The sequence below is a fragment of the Theobroma cacao genome, chromosome 6 (assembly GCF_000208745.1).
Source record: "Theobroma cacao cultivar B97-61/B2 chromosome 6, Criollo_cocoa_genome_V2, whole genome shotgun sequence".
In the NCBI taxonomy this organism is placed as follows: domain Eukaryota; kingdom Viridiplantae; phylum Streptophyta; class Magnoliopsida; order Malvales; family Malvaceae; genus Theobroma; species Theobroma cacao.
In genome coordinates, this window is record NC_030855.1 from 19,622,696 (window position 1) to 19,638,441 (window position 15,746).

The window sequence follows — 15,746 nt, forward strand, 5'->3', positions numbered from 1 at the left end:
TTACGTGAGAGATGTTTAACGTGTGTAGAACATGCGTGTGACATGGATGTTGACATGTCGTGTAAGATATGAAATGTTAGCTTTGTCAGAAAGTCTATTCTATCAAGTCAAAGCGGTTCAAATTATGGCGTGACATATAATAATTTTTTCATCATAACATATAATAGCTAAATTTTTTAACATGGTATGTAACAGCTAAATTTTCAACGTAATGTGTAACAACTATATTTTTTTATATAGCGTGTAATAACTAAATTTTCAACATAACATATAATAACTACAATTTTTAACATAATGTGTAACAACTAAATTTTCAACATAACGTATAATAACTACATTTTCAACATAACGTATAATAATTATTTTCAATATGTTATGTAACAACTAAATTTTAAACATGGCATGTAACATTACATTTTCAACATTGCGTTAACAATATTTTTTCCACAAAAAATAAGGAGAATAAAAGCAACATTCAAGAAAAAACAAACTCAAGGAGCACACAATGATCAGATTCTACAATTCAATCAAGAGCTACTTGTTTTTGCTGTCAAGTTTTTGTGTTTAGGCAAGATCTCCCTTGTGCTGGTTGCTGTCTAATGAGGGACGACTGCCTTCCTTAAGTAGCTGCTCCCTTTCTTTTTTTATGGTTTTTCTTTGGCAAAATTGGTTCTCATGCCAACGGGAGTTTTTAGTAATTTTAGTTCGAGACTAATATTGACATACCAATTGTGAGGATAATAAAATTTACTTTTAAAAAAAACATTTCTCAATGTGTCATGTTATTAACTCACATGATTTTCTGTCGCATGTGATACATGCTCTATTGATCTGTCAACTTAACCTTTAATTATAAGGAATCGAAAACATTTAGCCATTAGTTATTACAATTAAAACGTTTGGCCCTTAATTAAAAAAGTACTAAAACGTTTAGTTCCAATTTGAGTATTTACCCTTAAATTTACATGTCAATCTTTGTATATCAATTTTTTCCATTGGTCTTACTTTTTAATTGTGTACACATAAATGTTCTCGTCTCTTCACTTAATTTTACATATACTACTTTTGATTTATATTTTTTTGGATAAATTACCCTTACTTTCTAAGTTTTAATCGAAATTACACAGAGATCCATTAATTTTCAAAATGAAAATTTTACTCTAAAAAAATATTTTCGGTTGACACGTAGGTCCAACCATTAGTCAATTATTAATATTTCCGTCAACTTACTAATGTGATAAAGTTAAAAAATAATTTTACCATTGATTAATTTTTATAATTACTATTATATTTTTTTTATTTTTTATTGATTAAAAAAAGCTCCCCATGTGGGAGCACTGGAGCTCCCCTTCCCTATTTTTTTAATTTTTTTTAAAAATGTAATAATAATTTTTTAAATTAATAAAAAAAGAAAGAGCATTTTAGTTTTTTTATAACTTCTGTTAATGGTAATTGTATTCTTAGGATAGAGTATTTATTTGAAAAACTAATGAACTTTTATATAATTTTGATCAAAATTTAAAAAATAAGAACATTTTATTTTATTTTTTTTATGTAACAAGCCTTTCGCTCTCTTCTCATGGCTTACTAATTTTTCATTTGCTCCATTCTGTTTGTTTCTTTCTGCTTCTATTTGATTTTATCTCGATACCTTATTGTTTAATTTTTCTAAACTACATTTAATTCTACTTAAATTATTTAAATAAAGCCAAAACTTATATTCAATTATTAAAAGTGAAATTATATAGAAACTGAGGAAAATATATTATTTTTAACATGAATATAGCATAACGCTAGAATCTAAATTTAAAACAAACGAAGAGACACTTGAACTTAATATCAATGAATAAATATAGCAAATTCTTATAACTTTGAGTTTGAGGTTATATTAATTATTTCCTTGGAAATAAATTAAAACAACCTAATTTATTTATAATAAATCTGTCATTTAATTGAATATTTATTGAGTAAAATTGAAATTAAAATTTTGATTTAATGATGAATTTAATATCTTTCTACTAAAATATAAAGAAAAGTATGCGTATTAAACATTTGACTTAGTCATAGACTTGTACTACTTATGTTTGATTCAACACCCCCTTCTTCACGTGCAAAAAAGAGAAAGAAATACAGACCTGTCAACCCGAATTGCAATTGAATGAAATACTACGAAAATTAATATTAAAATGTGAATTTAAACTAAAATAGAAAGAAAGAAAAAATGTTTGGTTAAATCTACTACGAAAGTGGGCGACTAACAGCCAAAAACAAGCACAGCCCAATTTTGCACCATATAAACTATCCTCTATAATATAACTCACCTAACTGTCCCGAGATTCGCTAACCTTCACCGTCCACTTCTCCGACGCCACTCAATCCACGGTCAATGTTCGTTCTTAAGTTTTTCACAAACATAAGTACCATCTCCATATAATACACATGAAAACAAAAAATAAAGGCAGCGATCATTTTTCCTTTTTTTGGTTCTCTTAAAAAAACATAATACAAAAGTCAAGTGAGATCTACTTTGATCTTGTGACCAAACCCTAACCTTCACGTTTTTTTGGCTACCAAACCGGAAAGAACAAAAAAAAAAAAAAAAAGAACGCGAACTTCTATTTCTCTTACTCTCATCTTTCACTAAAGCCCAATAAATTTTTTTTGCTCTTTCCTTGTTTCATTTTCTTGAGTAATTTGATTCGGGGCTTAGAAAATCATGGCTTATGCATCTCACATCATCAATCACTCTAAAAAGGTACCTGTCGATTTTTCTCATTTCTCGTTTCTCGATTCGTTTCTTGGGTTTTTTTTTTTTAGTTTATGCTTTCGTCAGTTTTAGATTCAGATTCCTCTCTAGATTTGAGTATTTATCGTTGTTGATTTTAGTTCATAATTGGTGTTTATAAACTGAATTTATGAATCCGCTTTATGTTCCTGTAATTCCAGCATGGTTGAAGTTATAACCTTTTATTTATCTATTTTTCTTGGTTTCTTTGTTTTTGAATTAACTTTTGAATTTCTGTTATTACAGTTAAGAAATGTTCCTAATTTAATGCGGCATGTTCGTTCGTTTTCCCATGGTGCACTATCCTCTGTTTGTAAAAGGGAAGGTACATATAGGATGCCGATGATATAAAGATTGTGTTCTTGTTTGTTTCACATATCAAGTTATTTATCCATCCTTAAACATAAGAGCTGTTTTTGGACATATGTTTAATCTACTAATTCAAAGTGCAAATCAGTAAAATTGCCTCACAAGCCTCCCAGCAAGCTGCCTTTAGTAAATATTTTAGGTTTATTAGATGACATAAGTATATGCTTTTCTCATATTTTTTGCTAGACTCATTCATATCACCTGGTTGGCATGCTAATTTTCGTTTTGAATTTGTGATTATACTTAGTGATAGGTAATAGTTTGTCAGCACTTTGAAAGCGTAAGAGTGTGGATGAAATTTTGTTTATGTTATTTTAAGCAAAGCTGGTTCCTTTTCAGATGTTAGAAAGACCCATCCTCTTGGTTATGTGCCTGCAGAAAGGGAGAGGGTATCTAAGTTTGTTGCCTGTAGCCCTGTAAGTGCGCCCTTCTCTTTTCCCACCAGTGGAGCAATGATGTTGCAGTCCTGTGGTTGCACTTTTTACATATTTTCTGCTGCATACTCTCCCCTGCTTGTGAAATTATGTTCTTAATTGAACTTAAGATTCAGTTGGCAAACACTAACTGTTTCGAATCTTGTTCCATAGGTATCATCTGGTTTATCCAAGAATAGTCTTTCAAGGACAACAATGAGATTGGGAAGTCCAGTGGGTGGTTTGCTATACGGTAGAGAACTTACATGGTACTGTTTCCTGTATTTTTTGTGACCTTAATAAACAAATTATTATTTCCTGGTTATGTTTTCATAATCATTTAAAGCATCTAAATCTATTCCCTGTATCCATTATCAGTTCGCAGGTACAGTCAAGGAGAGGATATGCATCTGATGCTGGTATGGATTATTGCTTTAAATATCATAGGTTGTGTTGGTATCATACTATTTTGTATTCTTTTAAGGATCCGTTATTTTTCTAATGGTAAAAAGTTTGGCACTGATTGGTACAAGAATATTTGTTTAACTGATTAGAGTGCTCACCTCATGCTAAATGCTAAACTGTGACTGTATTGATGTTGCTTTCTAGGACCCTTCTATGTTGAGACCATGATAGGGGATGTGAGATTGTATTATTATTAATTCTTTCTGTGGCTTCAATACCCTTTCTAATGGGAGGGCTCAGATTACAGGGTTTTCTTGTTTATGGGTGATAAAACTGTGTAATATGGACTGTTTCTGTTTGGTTTATAAATTATAAATAATTTGATGCATACTGTATTTAACAAGTCAGTCATTACAATTACAACTATAATACATTCTGCATCTCACTTTTTACAAGGCATTGCTATACGGCTTGTTCTTTTCCATGTTTGTTTTGATAGTGTCATCACTTAGGTAATCCTGGATTTATTTAGCATGTGTTGGGTTTTTCCAGTATTTTATGCCAGTCTACATGTTAGGTAAAATTATAGCTGAGCATATGGCAGTTTGAATGATGATTGAAAGGTCTCTAAGTTGAACCCTTCTGCATTAATGATGCTAGGGTCTTACGTTGCTTTTTTCCTGTTTCTTCATATGTTGTTGTGTTACTTACTCAATATTATTAATACGCCGAAGTTGCTTTCAGGCCTCCCTCCTCACCAAGAGATTGGAATGCCTTCTCTCTCACCCACGATGACGGAGGTGTGAACCTTTCTGGATCTTTGTAGAATATCATAAAAAATTCTGTTGTTTTTTGCTAAGTGTGCTATTTCCAAAATGCAGGGAAATATTGCAAGGTGGTTGAAGAAAGAGGGTGATAAAGTGACTCCCGGTGAAGTGCTGTGTGAAGTTGAAACTGTAAGGCCTTCTTCTGTTTATTGACGAACTTGCAGCACTTGATAAACGTTCTTGTTTTTTTTTTTTCTATCTTTTCATATCTGGAAATCAGTATTTTATTTTATAACTTTGCTTATTATTTGAAGGATAAAGCAACCGTTGAGATGGAATGCATGGAAGAAGGTTATCTTGCCAAGATTATAAAGGAAGATGGGTCAAAAGAAATCAAAGTTGGTGAGGTATTGATTTGGGAGACTAATGTGCATATATTTATCTCTTCTTTGTGGATTGGGGAGTCAATATGACTAAATAGAGGAGATGCGTCTTGGCTGTGCACCTTTTGGATCTTCTGTCTGTTGCTTCTTTATTCCAAGAGTAAAATACAATTTATGTGAATATTTTTGTGGTTATTGCTATTTATTTGCTCTTGTGGTCTTATGTAGATCATTGCCATCACTGTTGAAGAGGAGGACGATATTGCGAAGTTCAAGGACTACAGTCCTTCAGCATCAGATTCTGGTGCTCCTGCAGCAAAAGGGCCAGCAGCTCCTTCCCCAAAGCAGGAGCCTGTTGAACAACCAGTTAGTTCACCAGAGCCTAAGACTACCAAGCCTATTTCACCTCCTTCTGGAGATCGCATTTTTGCAAGTCCTCTTGCAAGAAAATTGGCCGAAGACCACAAAGTTAGTAAGATGATTGCCGTGACTGGAATTCTCTTGTTCGTTAACATGCTATAAGTATCTAATTATTTCTATCAAACTTTTTCCTTCTAATTTTTTCCATTCCTTTGGGATGCAAATTTAGGTACCTCTCTCAAGTATCAAAGGAACAGGTCCTGATGGACACATCGTAAAGGCTGATATTGAAGATTACTTGGGTATCATAATTAAATTTCTGTACCGAGTGATTGATGCTGTTGTAATTTTTTCTTTTTTTTTTTGTGGCTTCTTGCCTTTTCTTTATTCTGTAATAGGATTATTGGTGTATTATTGTCACATCTTCTGCTTATTGAAGGGTTTTCCCTGTCATGTAGGTTCACGTGGTTCAGCACCTACTTCTAAGGCAATGGAAACTAAAGTTGCAGCTCTAGATTACGTAGATATCCCTCATTCTCAGATAAGAAAGGTATGTGAAAAATTGTCATTTTTTTATAGTTTCATGAAAGTCTGAATGGATGCTAGCTGTTAAGCATTTTATGGTACATGTATTTTATTCTTTGGATCCACTTCATAGAAGATGGTTTCTGCACATAGAATTTAAGCATTTGATCTAGTTTTGTAGTAATCTGAATTCAATTATACTTAATGACGTCTCAGATTCTAGCTATCTTTTTGTTTTGTTGACTCTTTGCATAAGAATGCAGAGAAGTTGGGTCTCTCCGGGCCCTTTTCTTTTCTCCTTATTTTAATCCCATTACTTTGTTTCTTTCATAACCAATGTGCTTTGTGAGTCCAATTTCTGCTATAAATTTGACAGGTCACAGCATCACGTTTATTATTCTCAAAGCAGACTATCCCACATTACTATCTAACGGTGGATACCTGTGTTGACAAACTTATGGAGTAAGTAATAGTGCTTAATTTTTTAAAAAGTAAGTAATTATTTGATATATTTTGCTAAATTTAAACTGTTTCTTTGTATGCAGTTTGCGGAGCCAACTCAATTCGTTACAGGAAGCTTCAGGTGGGAAGCGTATATCTGTCAATGATCTTGTAATTAAGGTAGACAGCTTCCTATCCATATAATTACTTAGCGTTGAGATGTACAAAGTGGATCCTAAATTTTGTCGCTTATGTCACCTCATCATATTTACTTGCCTTTTCCTCCATGCGAACCGTAGTCATTTCATGAGATTTTTCTTTAGGTTTTGTATTACTTTCTTTGTCAAATCACTGAAGTGTTTTTGGAAATATTTACTCCTAAAATGGTCTGAAGTGGCTGCTTTTGTTTAAATGCTAATATACTACTTCTGCAAATAAGAAATTAGTGCATATTCTCCTTTTTTATCTGAAATACCAATAGAATACTGCAAAAAATAGGCAATTTAAATTTAAGATACTTAGAGGTCTTTTGTCAACTACAGGCTGCTGCATTGGCTCTCCGAAAAGTTCCCCAGTGCAATAGTTCATGGACAGATGACTATATCCGCCAGTGAGTATAAATTACATAAAATATGATTAATTCATGAATGCATAATGCATATCATCATGACATGTTGGCATTTTGCTTCCAATTCAGGTATAACAATGTGAATATTAATGTAGCAGTGCAGACAGACAATGGGCTTTATGTGCCTGTGATCAGAGTGAGCAATTGTTTCAATTTGTTGCTGTTTCTTTTTTATAAATAATTTTCTAGTTTAAGTTGTAAATTTATTGTACATATTGCAGGATGCTGATAAGAAAGGTTTGTCCTCAATTTCTGAGGAGGTCAAGCATTTGGCCCAAAAAGCCAAGGAGAACAGCTTAAAACCGGAAGATTATGAGGTCTGAAGTATGCTTTATGTTAATGAATAATAATTGGCGTTATGATGATTATCTAATCTCATATATGAGTGCTTACATGCTGGGTTTTTCTCTTTGCAGGGAGGCACCTTTACAGTTTCGAACTTGGGAGGTCCATTTGGTATCAAGCAATTCTGTGCCATCATTAATCCTCCTCAGTCAGGAATTCTTGCTGTTGGGTCTGGTAAGATTTGTACTTACTTTTGGCTTTCATCAAGTTATATTCATTTCTGCTTCTCCATAATTACTGGACTTTACTGTGAGCAGCTGAGAAGAGGGTTATTCCTGGCTCGGGTCCTGAACAATTCAAGTTTGCTTCATTTATGTCTGTAACTCTAAGCTGTGATCATCGTGTTATTGATGGTATGTAATTCTATTAAAGTGCTAGTAGTTTATGATTAATCTAAGTCAAATTTTATTCAGTTTCATTTAGATAGACAATCTAAGTAATTCCACTTGCTGTTTTTATAGGTGCAATTGGTGCTGAATGGCTGAAAGCTTTCAAAGGCTACATTGAGAATCCAGAATCAATGTTGCTCTAAATCAACTGGGGGTTCTTGTTTCTTTTTGTTTTAGACGCATTTCCTTGCATTGACCAATTTGCATGTGGGCTTGAATGCCATCGGAGCAGTTCATCCGAGTTCAATTACCTGTTGCATGTATTCCTGAGCAATTTTCTTCGGCCGTAGTGGTTTCACTGTAAAACCAAATTGATTTTTTTTGGGAATAAGAAAGATGGGATCATCAATGAGGAACTGAACTGCGAACTGGAATTTTGCCTTTTGCAGAGTGTAATAACCCCTTCCATATAGTTAGTGTCTCCATTAAACAAGTTTAGGCATGCTATGCCATGAATTTTTCTAAGAATTTGGGTGATTCTAAGATCAACACATCTCACTTTCGAAGTGTCAATTTTGTGTTACTTAACAATAACTTTTGAGAAGGGGCAAAATGCCAAAATCAATTCAAGTTCAAACGTCTGTTCTCCATTACCCCATTTGTGGGATTTTTATGCTTTGTCATGTCTTGCAACCAATCCCATTTATTATTTTTTTTGAAAGGCAACCAGTCCCATTTATTATCTGTTATTAACTAAATATCTATTTAAAAGTTTCTTATGAAAAAAATTTGATGATTCAGATCATTAAAAATTCTTTTATTGTTTAACTTGTAGTAAAAAAGATATGTAAAAGATGTACTAGTACTGACTTGATTTTTTTAGTATAAAAATATATTTGGTCATTAATCATTATATGTACCTTCTTCAACTCTTTCTCTTAATGACCATTGAAGTTTTTATCTTTTTAGAAGTAACCAAGGCAAAATAATTAGAATTTGAGGACTGAACTGCGCATTAGATAAAAATTGATAGACGATGTCTGATATTTTGCAACAATAGAAAAATGCTAAACGCATTCGCTTCACTTTGATGTGTGTATGTTGGTAGGCAATAAGTTAATCCCATTGCGTATTTGCTGTTATCAAGTTGGTTTCCTTAATTCGAAAAATACGTGATCAAGGACGGCTCCAGTATAGCCTCGCTTTATCATCAGACTAATATGAAACATCATTACTTTTCCAACAAGAACGTTTCTTTTTAAGAAAAAATTTCTATGTCCCAAAAGAGAAAACAGAGGAAAAAAATAAACTATCCGAGTTATATTCAACAATGAAAGATTACAGTCTGGTAATCTACTGCATTAGAGTTTTTTTTTTTTTTTTCTATAATTGGGGGAGGGAGATTCGAGCTCTGCTTTTTAGACATGAGATAAATGCACCAACCAATGAACCAAATGCTCGAATGCATCTCCTGCATTAGAGTTGACACCTATGTCCTGAAATTACGAAGACAAAACCGTTTCCCTTTCTTCCTTCTCGGGATGCAAGAAGAAAGCAATAAACTGCTGCCCAACAGCTCCTCCAAACTTTTGTCAAGCACAACTAGACCTTCCATCATCCCACCTAAAGCTTTCATGAACCATAACAAACTAATTCAACATATAATCTATCTTTTCAAATTAATAAGGGGATAAGAAGAAGGTGTTTCTGAAGCTGACAGATTTTTTCTGTTAAGCAACAACAAAAGAGGTAGAAGCGTGCAGATACAAGTATTGGGCAGCTCATGCTTCTCTGGCTGCACTCAGACACCATTACCATTACCACTAGCAATGCCAAAACAGCTACTAGCTTAGAGAATTACAAAATGCCATCTACCTTGAATCTCTAATTGTTTGGTTTGCTTGCATTGGCTACAAATAACCAATTCTGGAAAATGATTATCAATGTTTATATATTACTACTATTCGATTTCCTCAATACAGTTCTATTACTAAATAGTTTTTCTGATTACTAGACTTCAAAACCTAAAACAAGCTAAGCTTGTGCAGTTCCTTTGTTTTATCAGTTCATAAACTTTGCTAAGCGCTAACCTTAGTACCTACTTCCTGATCCTAGAAGTAGGGAAAGAGGAGGGACAGATGCATGGAAACAAGCTAGCATCAGAACATGACAACAATCATCCAAGGTTGCATGTGCATCATTACATGTTGTCCTTATTACTATCATCTTTGCAATGAAGTAACAACGTAAAAAAATGCAATAAGAATCTCAAACAAAGTTCAACTAATTGTTGAATGTCGAACATGAACTTAACCCTTCCTTTCCACCCTCTCCTGATAAAGACGACACCAACTTAATCATCACCAAGTTACTTCAAACATGTTTAAACATAGCTACCATGAATATGAAGACACCTGACAGAAAAAATACCACCGCATCTTCTCTTCCATACCATCACTATAACATTTTACCAACAATACATAAAACTCCACTTGCAGTAAGAGAAGTATAATCACCAACTCATCCCAGGAACAGAGCATAAAAAAAAAAAAGGTAAAACATTTTTGATCGAATACCGATCTATTAATGGAGAAAAAAAGTTACAAAAATCATTAATCTTCGAGTACCATTATTCATCACATAAATTCACATATTACGTAAATCAAATTTCTGCAAAAACTAGTATCATTCTTTCCAAATTTAATCTACCACCATCAAAATTTTCGATTTAACCGAAATATCAACTCACTGAATATTCCTCCTTTTCTTTTTTCCTTCAAATAGGCACGTATCTCTTCAACACTTGCTTACCAGCAACCACCGCCCCTGCCGCCAACCCACCAAGCGCACCCGCCACCGCCGCCGACCTCACCCCTCTCGCCGCCCGACAAACAGCTCCGGTCCCAAGCCCAGCGGCCACGCTACTCCAAACATCATCCCGATCAGTCGCCGCCACGATCCCACTCTCCATCCCCGCATATATCAAGCCCACCACCCCGATCCGGTTTCCCCAAGACCGACCCGTATGACCCGTACTATTCAAGATCCGATTGATTTTGAGCTTCAAAGTATCGCCTTGCTCGAAGTTCCTGAGAGCTGAGAAGAGCCCGACTGCTGCGCCGGATAGAGAGCCGCCTAAATAAGCGGAGCCGGTGTAAAAGGTTAGGTTTTCGCCCCAAGAGCGGCGTTGGTGGAGGGATTCTTCGGCAAAGAGGAACTCAGGGGAGGTTGGGAGCTTGTAAAGGTTAGTTATGGGCCCTTGAAGGTTTAGGTCTTGGTACGGGTTGTAAAGTCGAGTGTTTGGGTCGGTTTCAGGATCGGAACCATGATGATGAGCCATGGTGAGGGTGAGTTGCGTTGTTCGAGACTTCGAGCTAGGGTTTGGTCTATGGGAGAGAAAGGGTGGTTTTCTGTTTATTTTGCGGTGTTAGAAGGCGGAACAATGAGTCTGCGTTTAGGTTTTGTTGCTTTTATGTTTTCTTTTTCTTTTCGTTTATTAGTCGGCTGGACCGGGAAACCGGTTTAGCAGCCTCTGCCTTTTCAAAGAAGTTCCGTAAGAAAAATAAAGGGCAAGAAATCCTAATTTACCCAAAAAACATCCATATACTAATCTAATTTAATCTAAGTGTGTTTAGTAAATTATGGAGAATTCAAATTTTCACAAATTTAATTTTTTTAATGTCTCTGATAATTTATTTCAAAAAAGTTACCTAATGAACTCAGTAAAAAAATATTAAAATTTCGTTTTATAAGATTGAAAAATTTTTAATCTTTTTCTTTTATTTGAAAAATAAAAAATATTTATAAATATAAATTATTTTACAAGTAAACAGTAAAAATAGAACCAATAAACGTAAAGAGTAATATGTTTGAAAAAAATGTAACAAATTACATGAGTTAAAATTTTGAATAGAATAAAACTTTTAAGAAAGTTAAAATCATAAAAATTTATTTTGAAAATATTAAAAGAAATAAATATATAATTAAGCCCAATTACGATTAAAGATGCATGATTTTTATTTATCTAATCATATGTTACTCTCCAAATAAATTTAAAATTAAAATTATTTTCAAAGGTACTAGTACCATAGGGAAAGAGTCAAAAAATATACGCATATGAGTATTTGAGTCATTAATTGATGCATAATTTCTTATTTAAAGAGGAAGATTGGAATCTTTCCTTTCTCAATTATAAAAAAAAAAAAAGAAGTCAAGAAGTATACCCAAAAAACAAAATGAAAAATAAAATGAAAAATTGATTTAGTTACCATTGCAAAGAGAAAAAAAAGAAGAAAAAATCAACATCAACCAAACGGGGCTTTAACTTAATATCAGCAAAGTAGAAGAAACAGCAGAACCGCGAGAATGCGGGAAATTACAGCTCTAGCACTAGCAGTCGGAATTGACCCCATCTATTCTCGCCTGAAGCCATCAATTTACTTAATCTCGACCGTCCATCAATGCCGCCGGCATTTTCGTCCGGCGGTCATCCAAGCTGGGCGCAGATATCCAAACTTGGATGATTACTACCAGAAAAACGCCCGCAAGTTCTGGGATAACTTTTACAAGCGCCATAAAAACACGGTCTTTGCTTCTCTTTTTTTCTTTTTTTGAAAAAAGAAATTGCAAAGTTTACTCTTTTGAGTTTTGGTGTATGTTTAAAAACGCTTTTTTTGAAGTTCTGTTTTGGGATAATTGTGCCATTTCTCTGGAGACATCTTGGACAGACATTTGTGGGCAATTTACTGAGAAAACTCTTTTTCTTTTGTGTGTGTGTGTGTGATTTGTTTCATTCCAAAAGGATCGAGCTTGTCAAGGACAAAGCATTTTACTTGGTTTTTGGGTTTTATTGTTATGTTGTTTTAGTTCTTTAAGGATAGGCATTACTTGGAGAAGGACTGGGGGCAATACTTATCTGATGATGCTCATTCCCCAAATGGCAAAGTTGTTTTAGAGGTACACTTTATGCTTCATTCATTCTAAATACTGTTGTATTACCTTGTCAATGATCCCTGTTTGTTCAAATTTAACAAGGTTTTTCATTTCTTCACCATGGTGCTTAATTTAAGCTTAGTTGCTGCTGTATGTAATTGAACTGACAATCTTCTTGTGACAGGTTGGTTGTGGAGCTGGCAATACCATCTTTCCACTTGTGGCAGCATATCCCAAAATTTATGTGCATGCTTGTGATATCTCACCTCATGCGGTCGCGCTTGTTAAGGTTTTCAACCTTTGCTTACCATGAATATTTGGGACACAAAGTATCTTTTATTCAGAAGTTCAAATGATCTATTTCGTGCTCTCATTGGATATTTATGGCATGGTAGACTTACATTTAGCTTGCATGTATGCTTATTATAAGATGTTCATAAAACACTATTGGGTTTGGTAATTGTTAAATTTAGAATGATGCTCAGCATGCAAAGAGGTGTGCGTTGTTTCTCAGATGGTAAGGCAGGAATACTCATACCTTCTACTTCTTTACTAAATGCAGTCACATGTGAAGTTTAAAGAAGATCGGGTAAATGCATTTGTCTATGATGTTACAGTTGACAATCTACTTGAAAGGATTAATCCTTCTTCGGTTGATGTCATTACCTTGGTAAGTGTGGCAATCTCCAATTTGGAGGTTTCTGATCCTGCATCTGGTCACTAATGGGCTGTCAACTTTTTTCTGATTATTGAAAGGACGCTATTCATGTGCTTTGCTTGTTAAGTGCAATGCCTATATGAAAACTAACATGTTAAGCAGATTTTTATGCTGTCTGCAGTTTCTCCATATAAAATGGCCTTGATATTGCAGAACATTAGAAGAGTACTAAAGGTATACCTAAGATATTACTTATAGTGATTGTATGGATATATCCTTCACTCTAAATGAAATGGGCCGCTTTGTCTGCCTGCAGCCAGATGGATATGTTCTCTTGCGAGATTATGCTGTTGGAGATTTTGCTCAAGTAAGTTGTGTAATCAGACATCTACTCCTCTTCAGTCTCATATGTCAGAGTTGTTGATGCAAGCAGATTGTATCATATAGTTCTTTCATTCTTACCTTGTGTGCCACGTAACATGTTTCTTCTGGATTGCTTGAAGAGGAGCTTTCTTGAGATGATTAATTTCCTTTCCATTCAAGCTACACATGGTACTCGTTATAAACGAAATAGCAGATCATAATCTGTTGTCCCCTGTTTTACTTGGCTGGAACCTTTATCGTGTTCAGGGCTATGCATGGTTGTTTTATTCTTTTGAAACCTTTTTCTTCATTCAAGAGAGTAATTTAATTAAGAAAGTATGCATCTTTCTTCTGTTGTTGCATGCTTTCAACTTATAAGGTGAAGCTAGAAAACAAGAATCAGATGATAAGCGAGGGCTTTTATGTACGAGGTGATGGAACTGTAAGTATGTTGTCACTACAGATTTTAGTTCTTTTTCATAAGCAAAACTCATCTTATTGCCTGATTCCCTATGGTTGTTAAATTCTCCTCTCCAGTGTTCATTTTACTTCTCTGAAGATTTCTTGTCAACCTTATTTTTGCAAGCTGGCTTCAACACTGTAGATATGAGTACATACAACAAGCAAATCAAGAATCATCACAGGAATATAAATATGGATCGGTATGCTTAGTAGTTGATTATTGCTTAATACTTAAAGTGATCTGTTCTTATTCTTCTTGTTATCTATAAATATTTTTCTAAGCCATAAGTAAGCAAGATGTCATCAATGTTTTTTTCATTGATGGAGACAGTTGCATTCTGATTATTTCTTTTGCCAAGATGTTCCCATGTCTTCAGTACTATAGTGCACTTTTGGCTTAGAGATAACAGATGAGTATATGCTTGCATGTGTTCATGACCACCTGTGAACTTACTAATGTGTAGCTAATGCTTTGAATCAGATCTGCACCTCTCAATATCATGACTATGATAATGCATGCTACCATTGTCAGCTGTTGACTTTGTGCTCCGACTCTGTGTTTTCTTAATTGAAAGAATGTTTTTTTTTTTTTTAAATTAATTGAATGAATGTTGCTGGTAAGGTAGAAGAGAACAGCAAAGATTGCTGGAGGTGTCATCAAGTAGCAAAGGAAAATTATTGACAGGATAAGATGAAAGAAAATGCATTATGGAGAGTTGACATAAATTACTTGATTTATGAACCAAATTTCTAATCCTTTCTGTTTTGGGAAAAAATAGAACTTGCTATACTCCAAGGAAAGGAGGCAAACTAGTTTCATTTCTTTCTCTATGCTGTTCTCTTTTGCTGGCGTTTTCAGTTTCTTCTATTCTAATTGTGATCTTCATTGCCAGGCATTGGATACGAGCTGTTTTTAACAACTCGGGTTGATATATTGTCCAGATTTAGCTCAAATTCTGCAACCCAGATGACAGTCTTATAATTCATATGTGGAATGCTCAGTAATTAGCCAGGTATGAGTGTTTTGTGTCGGGTACGTATTCCCAACATCTGTTCACTACAAATGTATGATAACTGAATCTTGACCCTCCATGATGTGAGGATCTACGTGGGACCTATATGAGAACTGCATTGACCCCATATTCATGGATGGAAAAGATGTAAATATATCCAATCAATTGTGATGCGTTTTTCCCTTGTTGCTGTTGTCTGTTGATATTCAACTCTGCATTCAACAATTGTTCTTCCCTCCTCTCACCCAAACTAAAAAAATCTTTCCTCTTGGCTATTATTGAATACAATACTAGATTACATGGTGCCTAATGTCTCTTCAAATAAAGAGATCCCTTTTGAAATCCCAAGAAGTGGCATTATAGGATTAGTTCTTTTGCCCCCTCAATAATTGCTCTGTCTTCTGCTATGTGACTGCCATATAATGTTGATTTTTCCAATTGACATTTTACTGAGAAACAAATTATTGATTTTTCCAATTGAAATTTTGCAAAGTCTGCATTAGATCCGAACCTAGCGAGATATAAATTCTGCAACTGACAATTATTAGGTTCTGGATCCAATGCAGAC

General features: G+C 34.3%; 3 protein-coding genes across 5 annotated transcripts; 2 read left to right on the top strand and 1 right to left on the bottom strand.

Annotated features, from left to right (window-relative positions):
• LOC18596173 (dihydrolipoyllysine-residue acetyltransferase component 2 of pyruvate dehydrogenase complex, mitochondrial) lies at nt 2,496–8,299 on the top strand. The gene is made up of 19 exons (XM_018123805.1): nt 2,496–2,755; nt 3,032–3,110; nt 3,494–3,570; nt 3,742–3,836; nt 3,946–3,986; nt 4,717–4,772; nt 4,854–4,928; nt 5,054–5,146; nt 5,351–5,590; nt 5,712–5,784; nt 5,941–6,032; nt 6,384–6,469; nt 6,553–6,628; nt 6,991–7,058; nt 7,146–7,212; nt 7,298–7,393; nt 7,493–7,595; nt 7,679–7,774; nt 7,883–8,299. Exons 1-19 carry the CDS (start codon nt 2,717–2,719, stop codon nt 7,951–7,953), a joined length of 1,623 nt encoding a protein of 540 aa, XP_017979294.1. The 5' UTR covers nt 2,496–2,716; the 3' UTR covers nt 7,954–8,299.
• LOC18596174 (mitochondrial import inner membrane translocase subunit TIM23-2) lies at nt 10,171–11,232 on the bottom strand. The gene has a single exon (XM_018122587.1). It carries the CDS (start codon nt 11,088–11,090, stop codon nt 10,527–10,529), a length of 564 nt encoding a protein of 187 aa, XP_017978076.1. The 5' UTR covers nt 11,091–11,232; the 3' UTR covers nt 10,171–10,526.
• LOC18596175 (uncharacterized methyltransferase C3H7.11) lies at nt 12,025–15,400 on the top strand. 3 transcript variants are annotated; one of them, XR_001928557.1, is made up of 9 exons: nt 12,025–12,334; nt 12,617–12,706; nt 12,867–12,971; nt 13,245–13,352; nt 13,503–13,574; nt 13,657–13,707; nt 14,083–14,145; nt 14,290–14,365; nt 15,059–15,400. XR_001928557.1 is itself a non-coding variant. In XM_018123789.1 (9 exons), the coding sequence occupies exons 1-9, from the start codon at nt 12,116–12,118 to the stop codon at nt 15,093–15,095; spliced, it is 825 nt and encodes a 274-aa protein (XP_017979278.1). In that variant the 5' UTR covers nt 12,027–12,115; the 3' UTR covers nt 15,096–15,400. The 3 variants fall into 3 exon arrangements, 2 of the variants coding, with proteins under 2 accessions (XP_017979278.1, XP_007024545.2); XM_018123789.1 differs by having other exon boundaries at nt 12,027–12,334; nt 14,083–14,149; XM_007024483.2 differs by having other exon boundaries at nt 12,029–12,334; nt 14,241–14,365.